The sequence below is a fragment of the Colius striatus genome, chromosome 4, assembly GCF_028858725.1.
Source record: "Colius striatus isolate bColStr4 chromosome 4, bColStr4.1.hap1, whole genome shotgun sequence".
Taxonomy (NCBI): Eukaryota; Metazoa; Chordata; class Aves; order Coliiformes; family Coliidae; genus Colius; species Colius striatus.
This window is the reverse complement of record NC_084762.1, coordinates 52,140,410-52,162,175: the sequence shown is the minus strand read 5'-3', so window position 1 is coordinate 52,162,175 and position 21,766 is coordinate 52,140,410. Positions and strand designations below refer to the sequence as shown.

At 41.0% G+C, this 21,766-nt stretch overlaps 1 protein-coding gene across 4 annotated transcripts in view; it reads left to right on the top strand.

The window, feature by feature from the left end:
* Positions 1 to 304: 304 nt before the first annotated feature.
* Positions 305 to 21,766, top strand: part of LOC133625306 (ras-related protein Rab-10-like) — a 35,325-nt gene continuing 13,863 nt past the window's right edge. For 3 of the 4 annotated variants that reach the window (XR_009818616.1, XM_061995111.1, XM_061995110.1), the window contains exons 1-4: positions 305 to 501; positions 6,161 to 6,221; positions 8,562 to 8,700; positions 19,454 to 19,543. Coding sequence is in view for 3 of the 4 variants with exons in the window: in XM_061995111.1 (XP_061851095.1) it covers positions 339 to 501; positions 6,161 to 6,221; positions 8,562 to 8,700; positions 19,454 to 19,543 (453 nt within the window). In the remaining variant the exon portion in view is untranslated. The remainder of the gene's footprint in view (positions 502 to 6,160; positions 6,222 to 8,561; positions 8,701 to 19,453; positions 19,544 to 21,766) is intronic. The other variant, XM_061995112.1, reaches the window with a different exon arrangement.

The following is a 21,766-nucleotide window of genomic DNA, read 5'->3' as shown; positions in this document are numbered from 1 at the left end:
AAATTTAAAAAGGCAGTCAGCTGCTTTATTCGTTGACACGGATGTAATACGCCAACTCAGGTGTCGCGCAGCTCCTCACACCCCCGCGCCCCGCACCACAGCGCGGCATCCGGGCCCCCTGCGGCCCGTCCCACCTGCGCGGGGCGGCGGGCGGGGGCGGCGTGCGATGCCGGCGTGCGATGGCGCCGGGCCGCGGCTCAGTCGCCGGCCCCTCCGCCCGACACACACCCCCGGCGGGGGCGGTGCCCGCTCCCTTGCAGCGGGGAGGCCCGCGGCGCTGCGGCCGCCGCCCCGCCCCACGCCACCCGGCCCGGCCCGGCCGGCACTCGGCGCCCGCCATGGCGGGGCTGGGGCAGCAGGGTGCGGGGACGCCGCCGCTGCTGGTGAAAATCGTGATGGCTGGGGAGGCCTGCGTGGGGAAGACCTCTATCGTGCGAAGGTACACGGAGCCCGGCTCGCCACCCGCCGGGGCTACCACTTCCTCCTACTTGGCCACGATCGGTGAGTGACCGCGGGCCAGGAGCCAGGCCCTCGGGGCTGGCACCTGCCCTGGCCGTGTCCCCGAGGCGCCGCCGCCGGCGGTGCCCACGCTGCCGCCCGCCGGCGGGGCCCTGCTGCGCGGCGGGCTGCGAGGACCACGCGGCGCGGCGGGCTGGTGGCCACGGCCGCGCCCGCCGCAGCCCCCGAAGGCGTGCGCTCCCGCGCCTCGTGCGTCCCGTCCCGGCTGCCCATCACACCCACAGGCAGAGGATGCCCAGCTTCAAGCACGATCTCCCCGTCACTGGCAGCTCGGCACTCCCTGTCCTGGAGACGTCAGGTCTTGCTCTTAAACTGTTGCGAGTGTCCCAACTATGTCAAGCAACGTAAACCTTTGTAGAGGTTGTGTCAGGGTGTCAGGAAAGATGTCACCTTGGCTCCAGAACCTTTGTGCCCGCTGTTACACAGTCCTTGCTGATACTCTGGGGCATCTTGAAACTACTCTTTTTCTAGAACTTCAGAAAGCAACTTGTTTCTTATTGCCCAGGAGTACAGACGAAAGCCTTGTTGCTGTACACAGGTGTGGGTGCAGAGCAAACACTCAAAAGGATTGTCAGACATCAGTAGAATGCCCAGTTCCTCCATCTTTAATGCTGGAAGGGGATTTGACTTTGTGCCAAGAATTTTAATGATAAAAAGTCAAGATATCTTCTACTGTAGGTAGCTGACAGACCAAGGCAGTTTTGTGCTGTGGCACCGTTGCTGCCTTCCCTGGCGCCTCTGCAGATGGGGAGTGAATGGGCAACCCCACACCACCTACATGGTACTACCATGCAGGATGACAAGTTGACTGGTTTGATTTGCTGCAGAGATTTTCCCAATTTCTGATAAGGACATTTTAGTTTTTAAAAGTTTGTGTGTGTAAGAATTTTTTTTTGTTTTCTATGCTGTTAAGGAGAAAGTTAAAAGTATGCACAAGGAATTGTGTGTTCCTGCATTTGTGTTTTATACATTTTTCAAAAAGTGCAGAGGAGTTGGCTTAACTGAATAAATGACAGGTAGTAGCTGCAGCAACAGTTGGTTCAGGGAATAGTCAGTATACATGAGATGACTTTACCTGCCCACATGAGAATGGCTGAACTTAAACCACTTTCTATTTTCTGGCCCGTTCTTGCAAACCAGCTTCTGAAACTAGTTTGAACAAAAAAGGAAGAATGTCCCTAGCAGTAACATCATGACATTGATCCTTTGAACAGGTAACTTGTTGCCAGGCTTAGCAAGTGGTCCCAAAGAATGGTCATGAAAATATCAACGTTTTATATTGGAACATAGATTCTTGGCTGTGAGGTGGTTACTTGGGGACACAAATTCTTTTAATTTAGTACACTGCAGAGTCGAAAAAATCTCGTATGGTGATAATGTTATGTTTTCCAGGTTGTGGGTTAAAATAGCTTAATGAATAATTAAGAGGTTTGTGATGGTTATGGACTGAGATGAATCTTATTAACTTTATTACTCTTCCCGAAACCTATTCTTGAGAGATATAAAAACTTGTTAAACAAACTTTTATCTGAAATGCAAATTATTTTGTAACCCGAGTGGGATTTAAAAGTTCTTTCTGAAACTTTATATTCAATTTAATTCCATCCTAGGAAATGTATTAGAGCTTTAGACTTTTCAAACAAATAGGATTGTGGATGACTGCTTCTGAAAGAGTAATATGGGAGTGGAACTTTCTTTTTCATGAAGTCAGCTAGAACTGAGAGCATGGCTTACAGTTTGTGCTCCATAATGGTGTGAATTAAAAATACAGTGTTTTCTGTTCATGATGTCTTCTCCCTCTTTGTTGTCACCATCAGAAAAAATAAGTATTTTCATCCAGATGCCTGTTTCGTACACAAGCTCAGTCAGATGTTCCCTATCTGTCATGCAGCCTGTTGAGTGCTCTTTTGATATTAATCGATTTTCCACTCTACCTGTGCAGCTGGAACAGTGACTGGAGTAGAGGGAAGATTATCGAGGCTGTGAAGTCTCTCAGCCATCCGAGTTCCCTGACAAAATCATGTGCCATCAGCTTCCTTAGTGGCAAAGGGTCGTAAGCACTCCAGTTAAAAGGTTACTGGAAGCCTCATTTCTGTGTCAGCATGAATCACAGGTTCATGTTACTAGGAAAAATCCCAGTGTTATTGCAAGGGGAAAGAAAAAGAAACTGAATGTTTTGCAGTAGGCTCCAGTAGTGGTGAACTTTTCTAAAATTATGTATTTTATGGAAAAAAAGAAAAAGCACCCACAGTAAATTTTCGTTGAAAGATTTTTATGCAGCACTTAAAAACTCAAGGCTGGATGCCCTTCCTCCTCTTCAATTACACCGTTAGGGTAAATTATAAGCAGTTATAGTTTTCTAATTAAACTTACACGCATCATAAGGCAGATGCATTGTATTATGAATAGACTATAAAAAATAAATGTTTTTGTTTAAACAATGGCATTGCATATAAAGCCATGGAGAAAGTTGATGAACAAAAAAAAAAAGCCCTTGTATACAAGTGAACAGGACTGTGATCTCACAGGCTGGGAGGCTGTTATTTTGCTGTATTATGGTGGCTGTGGTCCTGTGTTTTCTATGAGGAACATTTCTGTAGAGGTGAGACCTCTCAGATCTGTTGTAGTTGAAAAATTTATTTTATAATAAAATAACTTTATTTTGACTTCTTCCTCAAAAGGAAAATTTTGCTTTATAATGTCTATACTTAAACCCAAAAGGATTTATGAAGTTACAAGTTCAAGCGATTTACACATTTGTTTCTGATGTGCAATGAAAAAGAACTGACTCTGTAGATTCCCTGATACTCACTTTAGAAGAAGATAAAGTAAATAAACAAAAATGAATTATATTGAAGGTAAACATGTCCTGCATTAACAACGCTAGTAGTAATCTCCATCTTAATTCCTCTCCTCTCCTCTCCTCTCCTCTCCTCTCCTCTCCGATACCATTCCACTTCAGATACTCCTTGACATGTACAGGAAAAGAGTCTGATTCAAGCATGCAGCAACAGTTGGTAAGGGTTTAAGTTATAGGTTAGAGTAATGGAAATTGAAACCACAGCCTCACACTGGGAACTTGCTTGCCCAGCTTGCGCATGGGATTTGATACCAATGGTTTCCCTGTCTGCAGAGTTGAAGATGGTGTGAGGCACTAAGTGGGCTAGGTAGAACTACACCTGGGCATGCACCATCCTCTGTGCTACCACTGTTGCATTCTGCTAAGCTGCTCAAACTTGCATTTGCTGTGGATAGACATCTTTTTTGAGCCTTTTATATCAGGAACTTGCCAGTGGTATTGGGCTGGGGCATTGTAGTTTTCTAGGTCAGTGTGAAGTCCTCTTTGAAGAGGACTTCTGCAAATGGCCAAAGACTGTTACAGATGTTGAGGGAAGAGAGAGGAAGTTCACAGCTAAATTCCCATGTGGCTGACTATTTTAATGCTTTTTAGATCCAATTATCTTTAAGGTGTCTCAGTCCTAATATGAGCATTATTTACTACTTGGATTATAAAGAAAGTGAAATTAATCTCATGGCTATAAAACTTGGAAATAACAACTAGAATTTGAACTTGTACCTAGCATACCCCTTCTGTTTCATTAGACAGCTTAAAAGAAGCAAGCACAAGCTGTTGCATTCAAATAAAATTTATCTCAAGAGTGGTAATCAATGCTTGCTTTGTAATGTTGATCATGTTGTGTAATACATGGGCCTAAAAGCATCTGAAATCTGAGAGCTGTCTTTGGCATTGTATTTCTCATTTTTCTTTCCTGTCTTTCTAATTTGCTAAGTTTGCTGGAAATTTCATATTAAGACATGAACAATTCATGCATGCAGAACATATTGACTTCTGTTTTTCACTAACATTCATTGACCTTTTAGGTCAATAAATTTTGAAGTTGACTTAAGAAGTCAATAAGGCTTATTTTAATTTAGATTAAGTTTTAGTCTGAATCAGCACTCTGCTTCCCTTTTTATTTATTTATTTTTTAAAGCTTATACCAATTTGTTATTAAAATGTATGTCAACTAAGAGCTGTTTCCTGTAGATCTGGGAGCTCCTGCCTAAATTATGATTTTTTTGCTGTGTTCCCAATGCACCATTTGAAAGTGACATTTCTGCCTCCCAATGCGTACTCTGTCCCTTTCAACCTCTCTAACATCAATTGTGGAAAGTGATACAGATAATTAAACAAAACTATGTGAATTTCAGGAGCAAGTGTTTTCCATCACATTGGAATTTCATCTTACATGAGCAAGTTTGACTTAAATTACGTTTCCATCTGACATTATTAATTCCATCAAGGAAGCTTTGTGTAATATTAATTACAGATACCAATTATATTATTTCTTCTTTCCTTTCCATTGGAGCTTCAATAAAAATTCATCAAGTGAAGGACATGATTATCATAATAATATTTAAAATCCACCTAAACTCTTTTACCACATATACACAAAAGTGTTAATAGCATTGGAATCATGCATGTGAGAGTGTACTTGTCAAAGTTCTGCACGCAATACATCCATCAGTAAAAAGGAAAGGAGCATTTTGTCTACTGCATTTTTGGTTTACTGCCATGCTTTCCTTTGGTAAAATAATTTGTCAGACAGATTCTTACAGAAATCACTGCAATGATACTAACAATATTTTTGTGCTTTTTCAGTCTGTTTAGTTCTTTGAAATAACGTTACTACTAGTGAAAAGTCACTCTGAAGTCACATTAAGTAGCCATATTTTGGCTGGATGGAATTTTGACTATGCAGTATGGCCATATCACAATGTTACCTTAACTTTGCCTAGTATAATTGACATAAATAGCCTTATTGTCTTACAGTAAAAAAAAAGGGGGGGAAATTACCAAGCAATATTTCAGATTTCATCAATAAAGTAATTGGAAAAGAATGGTTAACTGTGAGGAAATGCATCACCCTAAGATAGAAGCTGATAACCTGACAGATTCTTAAGATTGGAACTTGAAGAACCCATAAATCCAGTTATCATGTACCACATTTGGACTACTAATTTGTCAATATAATAAAGGAAAACACTGTAAATTGCAAGGTAAATATATTTGAGGAAAGATCTATAGCATATTGAGAGACAACATTCTGCGCTGATACAAGTGCTAGTGCTTGATTTTAACATGAGCACTCAGGATCTGGGATACACAGTGATAAAGACTGTAGAGACAAAAGTGGTGTTGTGTATGTAACAGCTTTGTAAGCATTTCTCCCTCCCCATTCACCACGCTGTTGTGATGAAGCTGGAAACAACTGTAATCACCAATATATTTGCCACGTAATACTGTGCATAGGCCATGAAACTGCTGTCACATTGCTTGCCTGTTCGTGGAAATATCTACATGCAGTTTCAGGGTATCTCCACCTTTGCTTTGACCTGCCCCTCCATTGCTTTGTATTGCATTTGTGTAATATGTTGGCATAAAGTTGTGTTCACCATTGCATAATTCCCTTTTACAGCTTCCATTTTGAATCTGTATGGTTGGCTAGTTATTCTTTGTTTGATAAGAGTTCCTTTTCACTTTGTATTCAAAATTGCATAATAACTGGAGGTAAGAAACAGTCTTTAAAGAAATCCATGTTATTATGAGAAATGTTACAGACTTTCTTCTTTCTTCTAGGCATTGATTTTAAAGTAAAGCCAGTAATATGTAATGGTACAAGAGTGAAACTTCAAATATGGTAAGTTCTAATGTATATCACAAATGAGAGCCAACTAAAAATCTCATCTGCTTTTAAGCCCATCAGGGAACAAAGGCCACGATTAGCCTCGAGTACCGAAGAGGCTGAGGATTGCTCGAGGGCAGGGAGGGCTTAATTGCCGCTTAAGGTTCAGGACAAAACAGACCAGGCCACTCGGTTTTGGGGAAGAAAACAGAAAATAATTTAATGCAAAATCAACCAAAACATAACCAAAATGAAACAACCCAGAGTAATACATCAATGGAGAGTCCAACCAGCCTTTTTAAGAACACCTTCTTGCCACCCCTCCGCTCTTCCCGGGTTCAGAGCCCTGATCCCGGTGTTTTTACCTTGCCCCCCCCGAACGGTTCGGGGGGGCAGGCAGTGGGGGGTTCAGTCAGTCGGTTTCCGAGAGCTTCTGCCGTTTGTCCCTCCTCAGGACGGGTGAACTCCACACCAGTCCTCCCTGCAAGTCCGTGGGGTAACTCACAAGCATGGCAGACTTGCACGGGCTGCTCCGATGCCCACTTATTCCAAAGGCTGCAGCTCCTCTCTCCCTCTCGTGTGGGGCTGCTCTGCGACGTGCAGGCTCTCCAACACGGCCTGGGCCATGGCCAACTCCCCACACAGTCCCCCGCCCGTCCGGGCTCACCCACACGGAGCTGTTGGTGGCTCTCAGTCTTGCCACGAATCTCCATAGGTTTCAGGGGCACAGCTTGTATTCTCGCCACGGCTTGCAGAAGGGACTCCGGTCTACTGCTTCTCGTTCCTTCCTCCTTCTCTGGCTGAAGGGTCCGCGTGGTGGCCTCCATCTTGTATCACTCTCCACCTCCCGACTCGCATTTCAAATTCCCGTCCCCTAAATAGTGATCCCAGAGGCGCCAGATTGGCCCAGCCGGGCCGGAGGTGGGTCTGAACCTAGGAGCCGGGGGAGGGTCTTCACTGCAACCCGCTCCCCCTGTTACCAAGCCAAAAGCTGCTCCTGGCTAAACCAGGACATGGTACAAGAGTGAAACTTCAAATATGGTAAGTTTTAATGTATATCACAAATGAGAGCCAACTAAATTACATTACAGCATGAAAAATCTCATCTGCTTTTAATTTCATGTCTTCCTAAAGTGCAATCATTTCTTCTAGATCATTTTAAAATTTGACTTTGGCCTAGGGGAGTACATTTTTTGCAGCATCTAATGTAAGCTAAAAAGAGGGCTGTTGCTAGTTTGCTTTAACAAGAAAACTTTGCTGTTGCAGCATACAAATGATGCAGATCTACAATCCATTTTAAGTATATTTAATTGTAGAGGAACATTGAGGGAAGTGACAAAGGAAGAAAATGTTACATTTCATTACTCCTCAAATGCATGTTCAAAAGGATCACCGAGAGAGCTAGTAAGATGAACCTTGGGGAACCTGCACTCTTATTTTTTTGTTTTCTGAAGGTTTTTTAAGGCTATGTAGGGCTGCTGACAGCCATCTCACCAGGCATCCAATACTGAAGCTTACCTGTATTTACCAGTATTTAACTTCTCGAGAAGTAAGTCTGTATATAATTTATGCAACATTAGACCAGTATTAGATCTGGAGTTACTCCGTCTCATGGTTTTACTGAAAAGATCGTCAGGCATTGGAATGGCCTGCTCAGGGAGGTGGTAGAATCACCATCCCTGGAGATGTTTAGGAGACAGGTGGATGTTGCACTTAGGGAAGTGGTCTAGTTGTTGATAGATCTGGGACAAAGGTTGAATTCGATGACCTCAAAGGTCTCTTCCAGCTGCAACGATTCTATGATTCTCTAAGGTTTTAATACAAAAGTCTTGAAGGCTTGTTTACAGCTTTCTTAAGGCATAATTACATCTAAGAATCTCTGCATCCCTGTATTTTATGGCTTTTTTTCCAAAACTTACCATTGATCTAAACCAGCTTACCGTCTGTGTCACAATTTTATGAAGGACTTGTCAGAATATGGGATGTGATCTGCCTCCTGCAGTACTTGCACTCCAGATTTTTTTTATCACTTGAGTTATACTAATCTTAGCAATTAATTGTATGTAAAGAAGCAATGGTGACATTGAAGGTATAGTCAGACAGCAAGCACTCACTGGTTTAGCTTCCCTAGTAGATCTGTATTATACAAGAGTATGTTTCCAGTGTATTTTTTTCACTGCTAAGTCTGATGCACAGATTTTTCTTTTGTTCTTACCTTTTGTTGTTCCTTTCATGTTAGGGTACACCTTAAAATTTAAGTGATTTTTTGGGGGGGTTCTGCAGTTTGATCATCTTTTTTTTTGTTGTTATTGTTTGTTTGTGTGTGTGTGTATGATTTCTTACATTTTTTTTCAGGGATACTGCTGGCCAGGAACGATTCCATACACTCAGTACTAGCTACTTTCGTGGCGCACAGGGCTTTGTTCTTGTATATGACATAACAAATCTGGACAGTTTTCAAAATATAACAAGCTGGATGAAAGACATACATGAGGTAAACATGTCTAACAGTGGTTTATCTCCTAATGAAGGTAGTTAACAAGTTACTGCAGTTAATATTTTAAATGATTCCATGAGATTTATTCTTGTTCCTTGAGCTATATGTTTATAAACAGAATTTCCTACATTTAACTCAGCACACAGTATGACAGTAAGACTGTTGTTATCTGATTCAGGAATACAATGTAGATACAATGTAGGTTTTGCACAGGCTGAGTTATGATGCTTTTGTCAATGGTGTAGCTACTTACAAACCAGTCTCCCTGAATTCATCCCAGGATTTTAATTGGCTTCCATGTCAAAATTCCATATTAGCACCAGTGATTTCCCTTTACTTGTTTCATTACTTTAGTGTAGTTACCTCATCCCGAGAATCTAAAGAAACAAATGAAACATCATCTTCATCCTTGCCAAATGTTCTCTTCAAGAGTATGGTTTCAAGAATCATATAGTTATTTACATCGGAAAAGACCCATAAGGTCATTGAGTCTAGTTGTAGACCTAACACTGCCATATCCACCACTAAACTCTGTCATTAAGCACCTCATCTACGTGTCTTTTAAATATCTCCAGGGATGGTGACTCTACCACCTCCCTGGGCAGCCTGTTCCAGTGAACCCTACCAGTGAAGAGATTTTTCCTGTTACCTAACTTAAGCCTCCTCCAGCACAACTTGAGCCCATTCCCTTTTATCCTATCTCTTGTAACTTGGGCAAAGAGACTGACCCCTAGCTTCCTACAACCTACTTTCCAGGTAGCTGGGTGAAGTGATAAGGTCTCCCTCAACCTCCTCTTCTCCACATTAAGCAACCCTATCTCCCTTATCCTCTCCTCGTAAGATTTGTACTCTGGACCCTTTACCAGCATTATTGCCTGTCTCCAGAACCTGTGTCTCTCTTGTAGTGAGTAGCCCAAAACTGAACACGGTATTCAAGGTGCAGCCTCACCAGTGCCAAGTACAGGGAGCCAATCACTTTCCTGGTTCTCCCGGCCACACTATTTCTGATACAGGCCAGGTTGGCATTGGCCTTGGGCACATTGGCACACTGCTGGTTCATGTTCAGCCTCTGTCAGTTAACACTCCCAGGTCCTTTTCTGTGGGATAGCTTTCCAGACACTCTGCTCCAAGCCTGTAGCATTGGTTGTTGTGGCCCAAGTGCAGGACCCAGCACTTGGCCTTGTGAAACCTCACACAGTTGGCCTCAGCCCATTGCTCCAGCCTGTCCAGATCCCTCTGAAGCGCCTTCCTGCCCTCAAGCAGGTCTACACTGCCATCCAGCTTGCTGTCATCTGCAAAGTTACTGAGGGTGTGCTTGATCCCTCATCCAGGTCATTGATAAAGATGTTAAACAGAACAAATCCCAGCACTGAGCCCTGGAGAAGACCACTGGTGACCGGCCCCCAACTGGACTTTACTCCATTCACCACCACTCTCAGCCATCCAGACAGTTTTCCACCCATCTCAGAGTACATCTATCCAACAGCCACTTTCTCCAGAAGAATGCTGTGGGAGGAACTGGGGAAGGAACAGGAGAATCCATTTTTGCAATAGCAGGGAGCTGTCAGTCAGTTCAAGTGCTCGTGATACTGCAGCGCATGCTTTCATGTGACGTAGGAGGTGATTTCAGCAGCGTATGTCTGCCAGACAGGAAGCATGATCTTACCTCCCTTCCCTCTTCTCAACATTGGCTCGCATTGTGCTTCTTTTGGAACTTGTCGGAGCCCTTTGAAGTTTACTCCGACTTTCTAATGTGGTAGAAAACAAATACAGCAAAGCCAGTTGTATGGTTTTCTGCTGCATCAGTGAGTCTTCAGAGGTTCATAGAAAGGTCTGACAGTTACTGGAATTGGCACAAGATAAACAAGTTGGAGTAGAAAAGTGAGGAGAAGAATGTATGAGAACAATGTGAGGGAGGATCCAGGAAGAGAGGAATGGGCAAGCCATTAGACATCAGATCAGTCAGCTGCATGTAACCCAGTACCCTGAGTATTTCTCGCTAAGTCTGTCTTGATGTGTTCTCTGTTAGGTAGAGACAGGTCAGATTTGGAATTGAATAGTTCAGCTGGAAGCTACAACAATTGTCTACTCCAGCTGCCTGACCCATTCAGAGTTGACCAAAAGTTGAAGGATGTTATTAAGGGCATTGTCCAAATGCCTCTTAAAATGCTGACAGGCTTGGGGCATTGATCTCTCTGGGAAGCCTGTTCCAGTGTTTGACAGACCTATCAGTAAAGAAATGCTTCCTGATGTCCAGTCTGAATCTTACCTCATGCAGCTTTGAACCATTCCCGTATATCCTGTCACTGACTAGCAGGGAGAGGAGATCAGTACCTCCCTCCACTTCCCCTCCTTAGGAAGCTGTAGAGAGCAATGAGGTTTTCCTCCGCAGTAACATGAAGGTTTGCAGTCAGCATGCTTGTGTAAGTTAGTATGCCTATGTAAGAACCCAAGCAAGATTGTGCTCCTCATTGATCAAAATGAAGTCATCATTCGGGCAGTTTTTGTAATACTCTCTGAATTGGTAGGAACATGTAATGATGGACGGGGGAGTTTGACTTGGGAAAGTGGGCTCAAAATAAAACCATTAAACATGTCCTTTTCTCCCTTCACAGCTTCAGAATACAGATGAATTCATGATCTAATGGTCATATATCCAATAACATATACACAAGCTATCTTAAACTGTTGGTAGAGCATTACTGTGATGGCCTAGCATGTCATTATCCTTCTCCTTAGTGCCATCTTCAAAGTCTTTGTGGCAGCAGAGCCTAACCTGAGTTGCAGAGGAGATTTCATGATACAATATTGTTACTGGCTTGTCTGCAGAGCTTCAAACTAATACACTTGTTTGACTGCTTTGTTAAGAAAACTGTGTTGTCCTAATAGACAAAGAAACAAAGGCTAGATATGTCGCTGGTGGTACAGTTTGATGATGAGCTAAGATTAAACTTGTGAACAGGTTGCTAGTAGGTTTACCGTTATCTGAAGCTCAAAATGTAGCTTATCCATCCATATCACCTTTAAATATATAAACACGTGTATATACACATCTGCATCTTTCAAGCAATCACTCTGCAATCACTCTGTGTATGTGTGTGCGTGTGCATGTATATATATAGATTTCATAGAATCATAGAATGGTAGGGGTTGGAAGGGACCTTTAGAGAGCATCTAGTCCAACCCCCCTGCAGAAACAGGTCCACCTAGACCAGGTCACATAGGAACATGTCCAGGTGGGTCTTGAAGATCTCCAAGGAAGGAAACTCCACACCCTCCCTGGGCAGCCTGTGCCAGGGCTCCCTCACCCTCACAGTTAAATAGTTTTTTCTTATGTTTAAATGGAACTTTTTGTGTTCCAGCATCACCCAATTACCCCTCTTCCTATTGCTAGCTTCAAAAGAAAAAAGGGATGTCCCAACCTCCTGACACCCACTGTTTAGATATTTATAAATGTTAATAAGATCTCTTATCAGTCTCCTCTTCTCCAGACTAAACAGCCCCAGTTCCCACAGCCTTTCCTCATATGAAGGATGTTCCAGTCCCCTGATCATCTTGGTGGCCCTGCGCTGGACTCTCTCCAGCACTTCCCTGTCCCTCTTGAGCTCAGGAGCCCAGAACTGGACACAGGACTCCAGATGAGGCCTCACCAGGGCAGAGTAGAGGAGGAGAAGACCTCCTTTGACCTGCTGGTCACACTCTTCTTGATGCATCCCAGGATGCCATTGGCCTTCCTGGCCACGAGGGCACATTGCTGGCTCATATTTAGTTTATTATCAATCAGGACTCCCAGGTCTCTCTCTGCGGAGCTGCTCTTCAGCAGTTTGACCCCCAGCCTGTACTGGTGCAGGGGGTTGTTCCTTCCCAGATGCAGGACTCTGCACTTGTCCTTGTTGAACCTCATGAGGTTCCTCTCTGCCCAACTCTCAAGCCGGTCGAGATCCCACTGAATGGCAGCACAGCCTTCTGGGGAACCAGCCAGTCCTCCCAGTTTGGTGTCATCAGCCAACTTGCTGAGGGTACACTCTGTCCCCTCATCCACGTCATTGATGATGATGTTGAACAAGACTGGCCCCAGAACCAATCCCTGTGGAACTCCACTGGCCACAGGCCTCCAACTCGATTCTGTGCCATTGATGACCACCCTCTGGGCTCTGTCATTCAGTCAGCTCTCGATCCACCTCACTGTCCACTCGTCCAAGCCACATTGCCTGAGCTTTCTGATGAGGATGTGATGGGAGACAGTGTCAAAAGCTGTGCTGAAGTCAAGGTAGATGACATCCACTGCTCTCCCCTCATCTAGTCAGCCAGTTATGCACTCATAGAAGGATATCAGGTTGGTCAAACAGAATTTCCCCTCGGTGAATCCATGTTGACTCCCCCTGATAACCATCTTTTCCTTCTTATGTCTAGTGACAACACTGAGGATGAGTTGTTCCATCACCTTTCCAGGGATGGAGGTGAGGCTGACCAGACTGTAGTTTCCCGGGTCATCCTTCATGCCTTTTTTGAAGACTGATGTGACATTGGCCTTTCTCCAGTCCTCAGGCACCTCACCTGTCCTCCATGATTGTTCCAAAATGATGGAGAGAGGCTTAGCAATCACATCAGCCAGTTCCCTCAGCACTCTTGGATGCATCCCATCAGGACCCATTGACTTATGAGTTTAAAGTATAAAATACTGTCCTACCTTCATACTGCCTTCAAATAGCTGTTACCATTAATTAGGTCAACAGGATGGTTGATTCATTGGGCTACAATGGCAACCACAAATACAAAAAACGTGTCAGGACCATGTGGCTGGAGTGGAGGGAAGGATGGGACAAGCTCTTGCTGCCACCAAGCAGGCTTAGAGCTGCTTAAGTCAATAAAGAAATCACACCTGCATGAGTCTGCTTTCTGTTTGTGACACTTAAAAGCTTTTGTGTAAACCTACCAAAGCTATTAATATTTAGACTGTTTAATCTTAACCTCTGAAGGTATTTTGTTAGCTTAAAATTTAAAAATGGAACCCCCCCTCAATTTAAAACAATTTCTGGGAATGTAAATTGCATGATTGATTGTACCAATCTCAGAACTACCAATTAGCGAATGTTCTAATCTAGCTAGATAATAATAAAAAATTTAATTCAGTCCTAGTGGGGTATCAATTTCTGAAGTGTCTTGGTGAAAATGTATGGGGCCATTCATTGCAAAAGAAGTGTTTTTAAGCAATAACTGTTAAAACACGGGGCATTTCATGAAAATTAATTGCTCGCTGGAAGTCGGTGACATTCCCTGCATTTGCTTTGGTCTGTGAGTGCAAACCAGTATTTAATTCACCACAAATGCCCGGTATCAGAATGGCTTGTGGTACAGCATCCTTTTAAAATGCACAAGGGCAGACACTGAAAAAAAAAAATAAATGAAATGATAAAGAGGTAGAGGTTTCATGAAACACCAGACTAATAGGTAACATAAAGCTTGCACCTGAATAAATCAAACAGGATGTTTTGGAGACAATTCAGTTTACTACCTTAGGCTCTCATTTTTTAATTCTATGTACATAGAGATTTTATACAGCAAGTTTTTTAAAAATCTCTTCAGTGTACTAAACTATTTTTACAACGGTTGAAAATAACAATTAGGCAATTTAGCATTCATAAAAAATCCATTGATTTAATAAAAACTAGCCAGTCAATGCTATTACAGTCAGATTACCAGTAATGTTCCCATTGTATTTCAATTATTTTAAATGTGGAATGCAGCAACTTTCCTATTAAACATGAATTATTGTTCAAGGGAGTTCAAAACATACATATGCTGCCGTATCTGTATTGTAATATTTGTATTTAGAAGTAGAGGAAACTAAGTGACATGACTGTGCTTAAAAAAGCTTACTAGAAAAGCAACTCACAGATTAATATCTTAGGACATTATTAACAAATCCAATACAAGTATATTGGATTTATAATACACTCATTGAGAGCATGATAATTGCAGGAAAATTACTTGGGAACCTGAAAGCATTCTTTATTCATAGGATTATGGGGAATGTCCAATTCGCTAAGGTGTTCCTCTTATCTGCTGACATGACTTTGTAGCTATTGTGTGCAGCTGTTCTGAAAGACTGATTCTCTTTAGCCTTTAAAAATTAAGTACAAGTAACTATGTATCAAATCCATTTACAGAAAACAGTTCTTCTGAGGATGCTTTGAAGAAGATTGCGACTAACATATGGGCAAAAGTTCCTCAAAATAGGTCAAGTGCTCAAACAGGTGCCCAGATGGGATCTGGAGGGAGATACTTAAAAATCAATTCAGCAACGTGACCTGATTTTGAAGTTGGCCCTTCTTTGAACAAGTGTTTAGACAAAATGACTTCCAGAAGTCTTTGCCAACCTAAGTCACTCCATGATTCACACGTGGCATCTGGGTCTCCAGAAACTTTTGACATAGATGGTAGGTCCTAGATTTTCTTTTAACTACATTGGACTGGTTTTCATTGTGCTAGTCTCCTCATGTGGCATAAAGATGGCATTACCAGTTCCTAATCATCTGCTAGAAATTCTCTCCTAGTTAAAAAATTTTGCTTTTCATGAAGAAGACAGATTCATTTTCTCATGCAGTAGCAAGTCTTAGAGACATAATTTAGTGTTCTGTTAGCTTCCTGTTTGTGCTGTCTGAAAAAAGTGACACCTCACCCAGGATTTGAAATGTATGGCTATAATGGCTTATTGCCATTTTTCCATAGTGACCTCTTCTGCTTCTGTATATTAGATGCATCTGATAGTTAAAAACCCAAACTCTTGGTCAGGGTTTCTGTGTCATACTTAAATAAAAGCACCACAGCAGAATGCTTTACAAATGTAAATTAGCTTGAATTCAAGCCCTTCTGAGTTTTTCTTCTTCAGGTGGGTGAGCTTGGTTCCAAAAGGGTCAAATTGTTGCAGTTGATAGATGGGTTTGTTGTCACAACTGATTAGAACTGAAAATTCTTGTTGCTCTGATAAATTTGTTTATGTCCAATACTAGACTAGTTTGAGGGTCAGCTGGTTTATATCTAATCAATTCTAAGTTTTCTAATAGACAATCTGTCATTTGTACAATTCCACTGAAGTCCTGGAGACTTGGTGTTTGTAACTGAAGTAGTCATGCGGCACTTAAAAAAGTACATGGAAAGAGACATACGTATAGGAATCGTAATGGGAACACTTCCTGTGTGATGCTGTCAAAGAGACTGTAGGGACAAAGTATTCTTCATTAATACAAAGGATCAGTTTCTAGTGTCATTGTCTGGTGAGTAGAGGAAGAAACTTCCCAGACTTATGGCCTTCCCTAGTTCTGCCTTCATCTTGCTGTGTGACCATACATATTTCTGACTTCAAGTCTGAAAAATTATATTAGTGCTACATTTCTTCATCAGATACAAGATAATTAAGCAGTACCATAGTGTATTTGTCAGATTTAGGTTCTTGATTTCACTGTTTCAACCTGCAAACAAACTTCTGTTCCCTTTTCAAGCTGTAATCAATGAGTATCGAAGTCATGCAGCCTTACACAGCTACACTTTGGAAATGTGATGGAGAGACAAGGCGGTGATTCTGGATAGCTAGCTTTATACAACAGGGAGCCTGAGTGGGCTTTGGGTTATCATACTCAGTTTGTTGCAGGGGAGGATGAGGCCAGCCATTCACGGTAGAATCTGTGCTCGTCATGTAAAAACTGAGGGGATTGTTTCTCGCAATAATCTGTAAGTACAAATATGACATAATTCTCTTTCAGTAAAAGCATCCGTGCTACTTTTGACACATCAGTTCACAGCACTTCTGTGAAATAGAGTTCCTTGCAAAATGAGAATGAGTGCAGAAAAAAGACCTAACATAGGGGCAAAAGAAAGAGAATTACCTGCAAAAGGTGTGAGCAAAATATTTTCCCTTTTGCATTCTTGATGTCTTCCAATAGCCACATAGTCAACGAGTAGGGTATTTACCTGGTTGGGTGCACAGGTTGGATGGAAGTTGAGCAGTACTGTAATGAGTTCAGGTGTGGATAGATGGCTCCTATCACAGCAGGTTGCCCCAGCGCATCACTGTGTTCGGGTTAGCGAGTCAGATGTGCCCAGTCGTGTCCACCTCTGGCTCTGGGGCTCTGACGCTGTGCCCTCCGGTGCCACCACTCACAGCAGCCGGGCTCCAGCTGCCAGGGAATCCCACGGGGGAAAAAGACATTTTTCTGAAACCTGACAGCTTCACACTCTTCAAGTAGACTTGGGTAGTCTTGACTCCAGTTTTTTGACAGAAATATAATGCTGATATTTCGTGTTTGGATGTTTAATAAAAATAGGCTAAATTACCAAAAAATCTCCAAGTTCAGATTATTTTTATTTCTTTCAGTAAGAAGAGAGTGAATGAAAAATCTGGATGAGTTGTAGAGATAACACAGCAAAACACTTTTTTTTTTTACTTCTCAAAATAAATCTTTCTTTTTGCCTTGATGAAATGGATGTAATTTTTAATAGTACTTTTCTATGACATGGGAAAAAAAATGTTTCCTGACTCTGTTAGCTTAGTCAGTGCTGACTTGCATAATAGCATCTTAACAACTGTGAAATAATTATGCTCTGTTAGCTATAGATTTTGCATTTGGAAAGCTTATTCCTGAGCTATAAATAAAAGGGGATGAAAATACACAGTGAGCTTTTTGGAAGCACTGAAAAGCCATATTTTTGGCCAACTGAAATCAGTGCACCTCTGCAGTTAATATACCAGCTGAGCACATGGTCAAACTTCTGCCTGGTCATATTGTCTTTTTTCTTTTTTAAGACTTGATCTATATAATCAAGATTCAAAATTTAAAATGCACATCAATTGGTGTATATTCTTTAATTTTCTAAAAGCAAGGAACTGCAAGATACCGTGTTTCAAAAAAGGAGTACTTGCAGTGCTTTGGCAGAGGATCCAGTCAAAGTGAAGACACATTATTACATCATATTAATGTAGAAGTAATGTTATTTGCTGAAATAAATACTTTCTGACCTTGTATCTCTAATGCCCTTTAAATTTTGTTAGCATTTGAAGGTGTTTAGAAAGAACTCTTGTACTGCAAAAATTTGTGCTGTTTATACAGAAGTACCTTTACAGAATGGATTTCATGGTTTTGTACAGGATGTGTGCTAATGTTTCACTTTCACCTTTTACTTCAGATTGAAGTCAAATGTCACTTGTGAAACCTTCAGCTACATACAATCCTAAAAAGTTGGTTATGTGATGAGGTTAAATTGTCTATTTACCCTATTTTGGGGACTGATGTATGCAAATTTATGTAGGAGAACCATTGACTTTAATGAATAAAGCTTCTGAAATGGCCAACATTTTTGTCTATTAATCCAGGTAAGACATGTATTATTTTAGGTCTGTACTTTGTACTCTTATGATGACCTTACTTCATTTTAATACTACATTATCTTGATAATCAGCTGTGGGTATGAAAGGAGATTAGGTGACTCTAAAATGAGAGTGGATTAAAAAAAAGAAACAGTGTTCCTAATAATAATCATGCCTACTGCTGTACTCTTCAAATGAAGCAACTTAGTTAAAAAAGTGCAAAGAGACAAAAAATAATGTTTCTCTCAGCCTTTAATGAATAGAGGTTTCTCTTTGCATTTTCCTGAAGGGGGATACATGTGTCCATGTGCACGATCCCTGGGAAAGAAGTTTGTCTGTATCTGATTTTGTCTTATGGCAAAGTTGTAAAAATTTAGACTTTGACAGAGATCAGAGGTTTCATCAATGTCTTTGTAGAGAGATCTGCAGCCTAAGACCAGGGTTTTTGAGTCACTGGAGAGGCTGCGTGAGTGTGTGCTTTCACAGTGGGATCAGACCATTTTAGCTTTAAATTGTCTCTAGACTGAGACCCTCAGGTTCTTCCATTTAAGCATCAAAGTGGTTTTAAATATTGTGGTTTTCACAACAAACGTCAGTTTTCAAATTCATATGCTATTGCAGAACTGTTCTTTTTCCTTGTCGTTATTCCAGTCATGTATAGTTACAATAGCTTATCTTTGTGTAAAGCAAAACCTTGTGTAAAGCACCCACTGCATTTCACAGTCGTCATGTATGTAACTGGATTAGTGGAACAAAGGATGGAGTCAAGGTCAAAAAGCTAGATTTTTCTTCCTTTTGAAATCAATGAGGTTTTAAAATTTTACTTCATTAAAAATCTATTGCCTTCTTCCAAGTGTCTTGAAATAATCAAACTTTTATGTTGAGTTTGAACTCTTTGAATGCAATTTTACTGTCTGTGCAAAAGTGAAGCACAGAGAGGTGCTCTTTCAGGTGCAGCAAATTCCTTCTTTTTAACTTATGAGTGCTGGAGGTAGACCAGCCTAATATGCTAGTCCATGAACCAATTATTTTAGGGAGGGCAGTGTTCTGTGAATTTGGGGCATTTCCAGTCACTTTAAAGCCTCAGGATGGATCATTCATCAGAAGATGGTGCCTATGCACCATATACTTTATATCTTATGAAAGGGGTTGCAAATTGTGCCCTGCACTTTTAAGTGGGTTTTTTCTGCTCTTTGCAGTCTTGCTGTTTTCTTCCAAATCCCAGTAACTGATGGTAAATGTTTCCACAGATGAAAAGGTCAAGACAGAATCTAGTCTTTACTTTCAAGGAGGCAATGTTGAAGGTTAGCGTGAGCTGAAGGTGAAGGACTTTTGTTGCTGCTTTTTTTCCTTACTTGACACGTATTAATGCTGGTTTTCTTTTAGAAAGCAGGTGATGAAGTGGACGTAATACTGTTGGGCAACAAGTGTGATAAGGAATCAGAACGTGTAGTTCCAAAACAAAAAGGAGAAAAGGTATCACTGGTAGTTTCTTTGGGTTCTCCTGAGTATCTTATTATGTCACTGAGAGCTGTTACACTGAAAATGGTAAAAAGCTCTTGAATTTCAAAAATTCTATTAGGAATTACCCCAGAAGAACAGTTGCAGAGGTCTGGAGTGTTGGAGTTTTATTTTTTTTAATATGAGCAGAAATACATTAAGCAGCTCCTAGCTGATCTCTTCAGAATACTATTTTTTATTTTAAAGGTTAAAATGTACTTTAAGACATTTAGGTATTACAATAGAAATACGGTATTTTGATTTTAAACTAAAAATGTTTTAGAATCTGCATCTTCAGAGTACTAGTTTAATGTGGAATACTAAAATATAATGCAATTATACACTCTGCGTAATTTTTCTGATACCACCCATCAAAAATTTTCTCAACCTGACTATAAAGAACTATTCTGATGGCCTCTGCAGTGTGATCTGCATTGCCTGTGAATAGCCCTAAAATAGTACTGGAGAGATACATTTAGGGAACATCCATCTCCCCTGGATATGTACATGTGTCATGCAGCTGATACTACAGTACAGTTTATACCTGCTGACTATGTGTAGGGGAAGAACTGGTGTTAAGTGGGGAGTACTGCTTTAAAGACGATGGCAAATTACACTGAAAACCAAAATCACGGAGCTGTATATGGCAGAAGGAATTTTGACAGTGAGTAAATGTCACCAGAGCTCGTGTCCTGTATAGTAGTAAATTTTGCTACTGCAAACTGTATGTATCTGTTGTCTGGAACTTGGAATGAGCCCTTCTGTTACGCTTTTAGTCACAGTGAGTCAGGGTTGAAAGAAAAGGACACTGGTAATTTCTTGCCAATTATATAGCATCACCTTTTCAACAGTGTTACAGTAGAAACACTTGAAGGTTCATTGTTTGTATGCAAAACACTTCCAATGTTAATGTACTATGCTTCTGTACTGCATGCTCTCACTCAGAGAATGCACTGCTAGGAATCTGAAGAGTCGCTGGATGGATGTGCACAAGAGGGCAGTAGTAAGGTTTTGCATTAACCATGACATTTTCCTTCTTCTGTGTGTGTACTTAACCATGCAATCAGAATTTCTTTTACTGTAGTATTTTTTTCAGAAACAAGTTATTACCTTCTCACCAATGATTCTGCTTTCTAGATTTCTGCTGTGTTTTGAGGCAAGGCAACTCTTCAGTTATACTATATCTTCTTTTAACATGATTTACAAACACTAAAGAATCTGACTAAACCATCTGGAGAAAGATCCTCTTTGCAGAAAGAGAAGTAATCATTGTCCTCTCACTCCAAAGAAGAAAATATCCTTATTAAAAAGGGAAAATACCTTGATACTAACTCTGCCACATAATAATTCACACTCACATATTTCATATTATCCTGTGAGTATCAGCTGTAAGTATTGTTCTGTTCAGAGAAAACTGCTAGATAGTCTTATCATCTATGTTGGCATTTCTGTAACAATCCATCGTAACTGAGTGGCCACTTTATAAATTCCTGAGACATTACTAGTTTTCTTTTGTAATTCTATAAATTATTCAGTAATTATATAATTTCCATCACTCTAAAACATATGTTTAATTTTAACACTATGAAGTATTGTATTAATAGCTTTTTATTCACTTTTCTCAAAGTTTGAACTCAGTCTTCTTGGGCTCTTCCATCCCTCCCATCCCCCGAGCAACATTGTATTTTTCTCTGAAAAATAAATAAAAATATGATTATATGAATTGGTAGAATGTGGCCATTTTTCTCCTGTCAAATTCTTTGAACGGAGACAAGTAAAATGTTCTTCCTTTTTTTGTTTTCTCTATCTTCATGTGCCTTACTTCAAACCTGGTTTTACAGGTATAAGACCAATGAAAAAAACGATTCTACACAGTTCTAGGAGTGTGTCAGACACATCTCTCTGATTCAACATAAAGAAGTCACAGCAGCACTTTGCTAGGAAGTAGTATTTTTCAGTTAAAAGAAGTGAACAGTTGGAATTAAATTTCACCTTGGAGGAGATGTTGCCATTAATTATTTTGTTATTGCAAGTAGGAGATGAGCTTATTTCACTCAAGATCTCCGAACTGTTCTTGTGGATAATATAACACTTCCCAGCAGCATAATTCCTATAGGTTTGTAAATGTATTTAGGCATTCTATTTATAGATCTATTCAAGATGCTCCCAAAAGCTAAAAAAGTAGTTCTTTGAATGTGC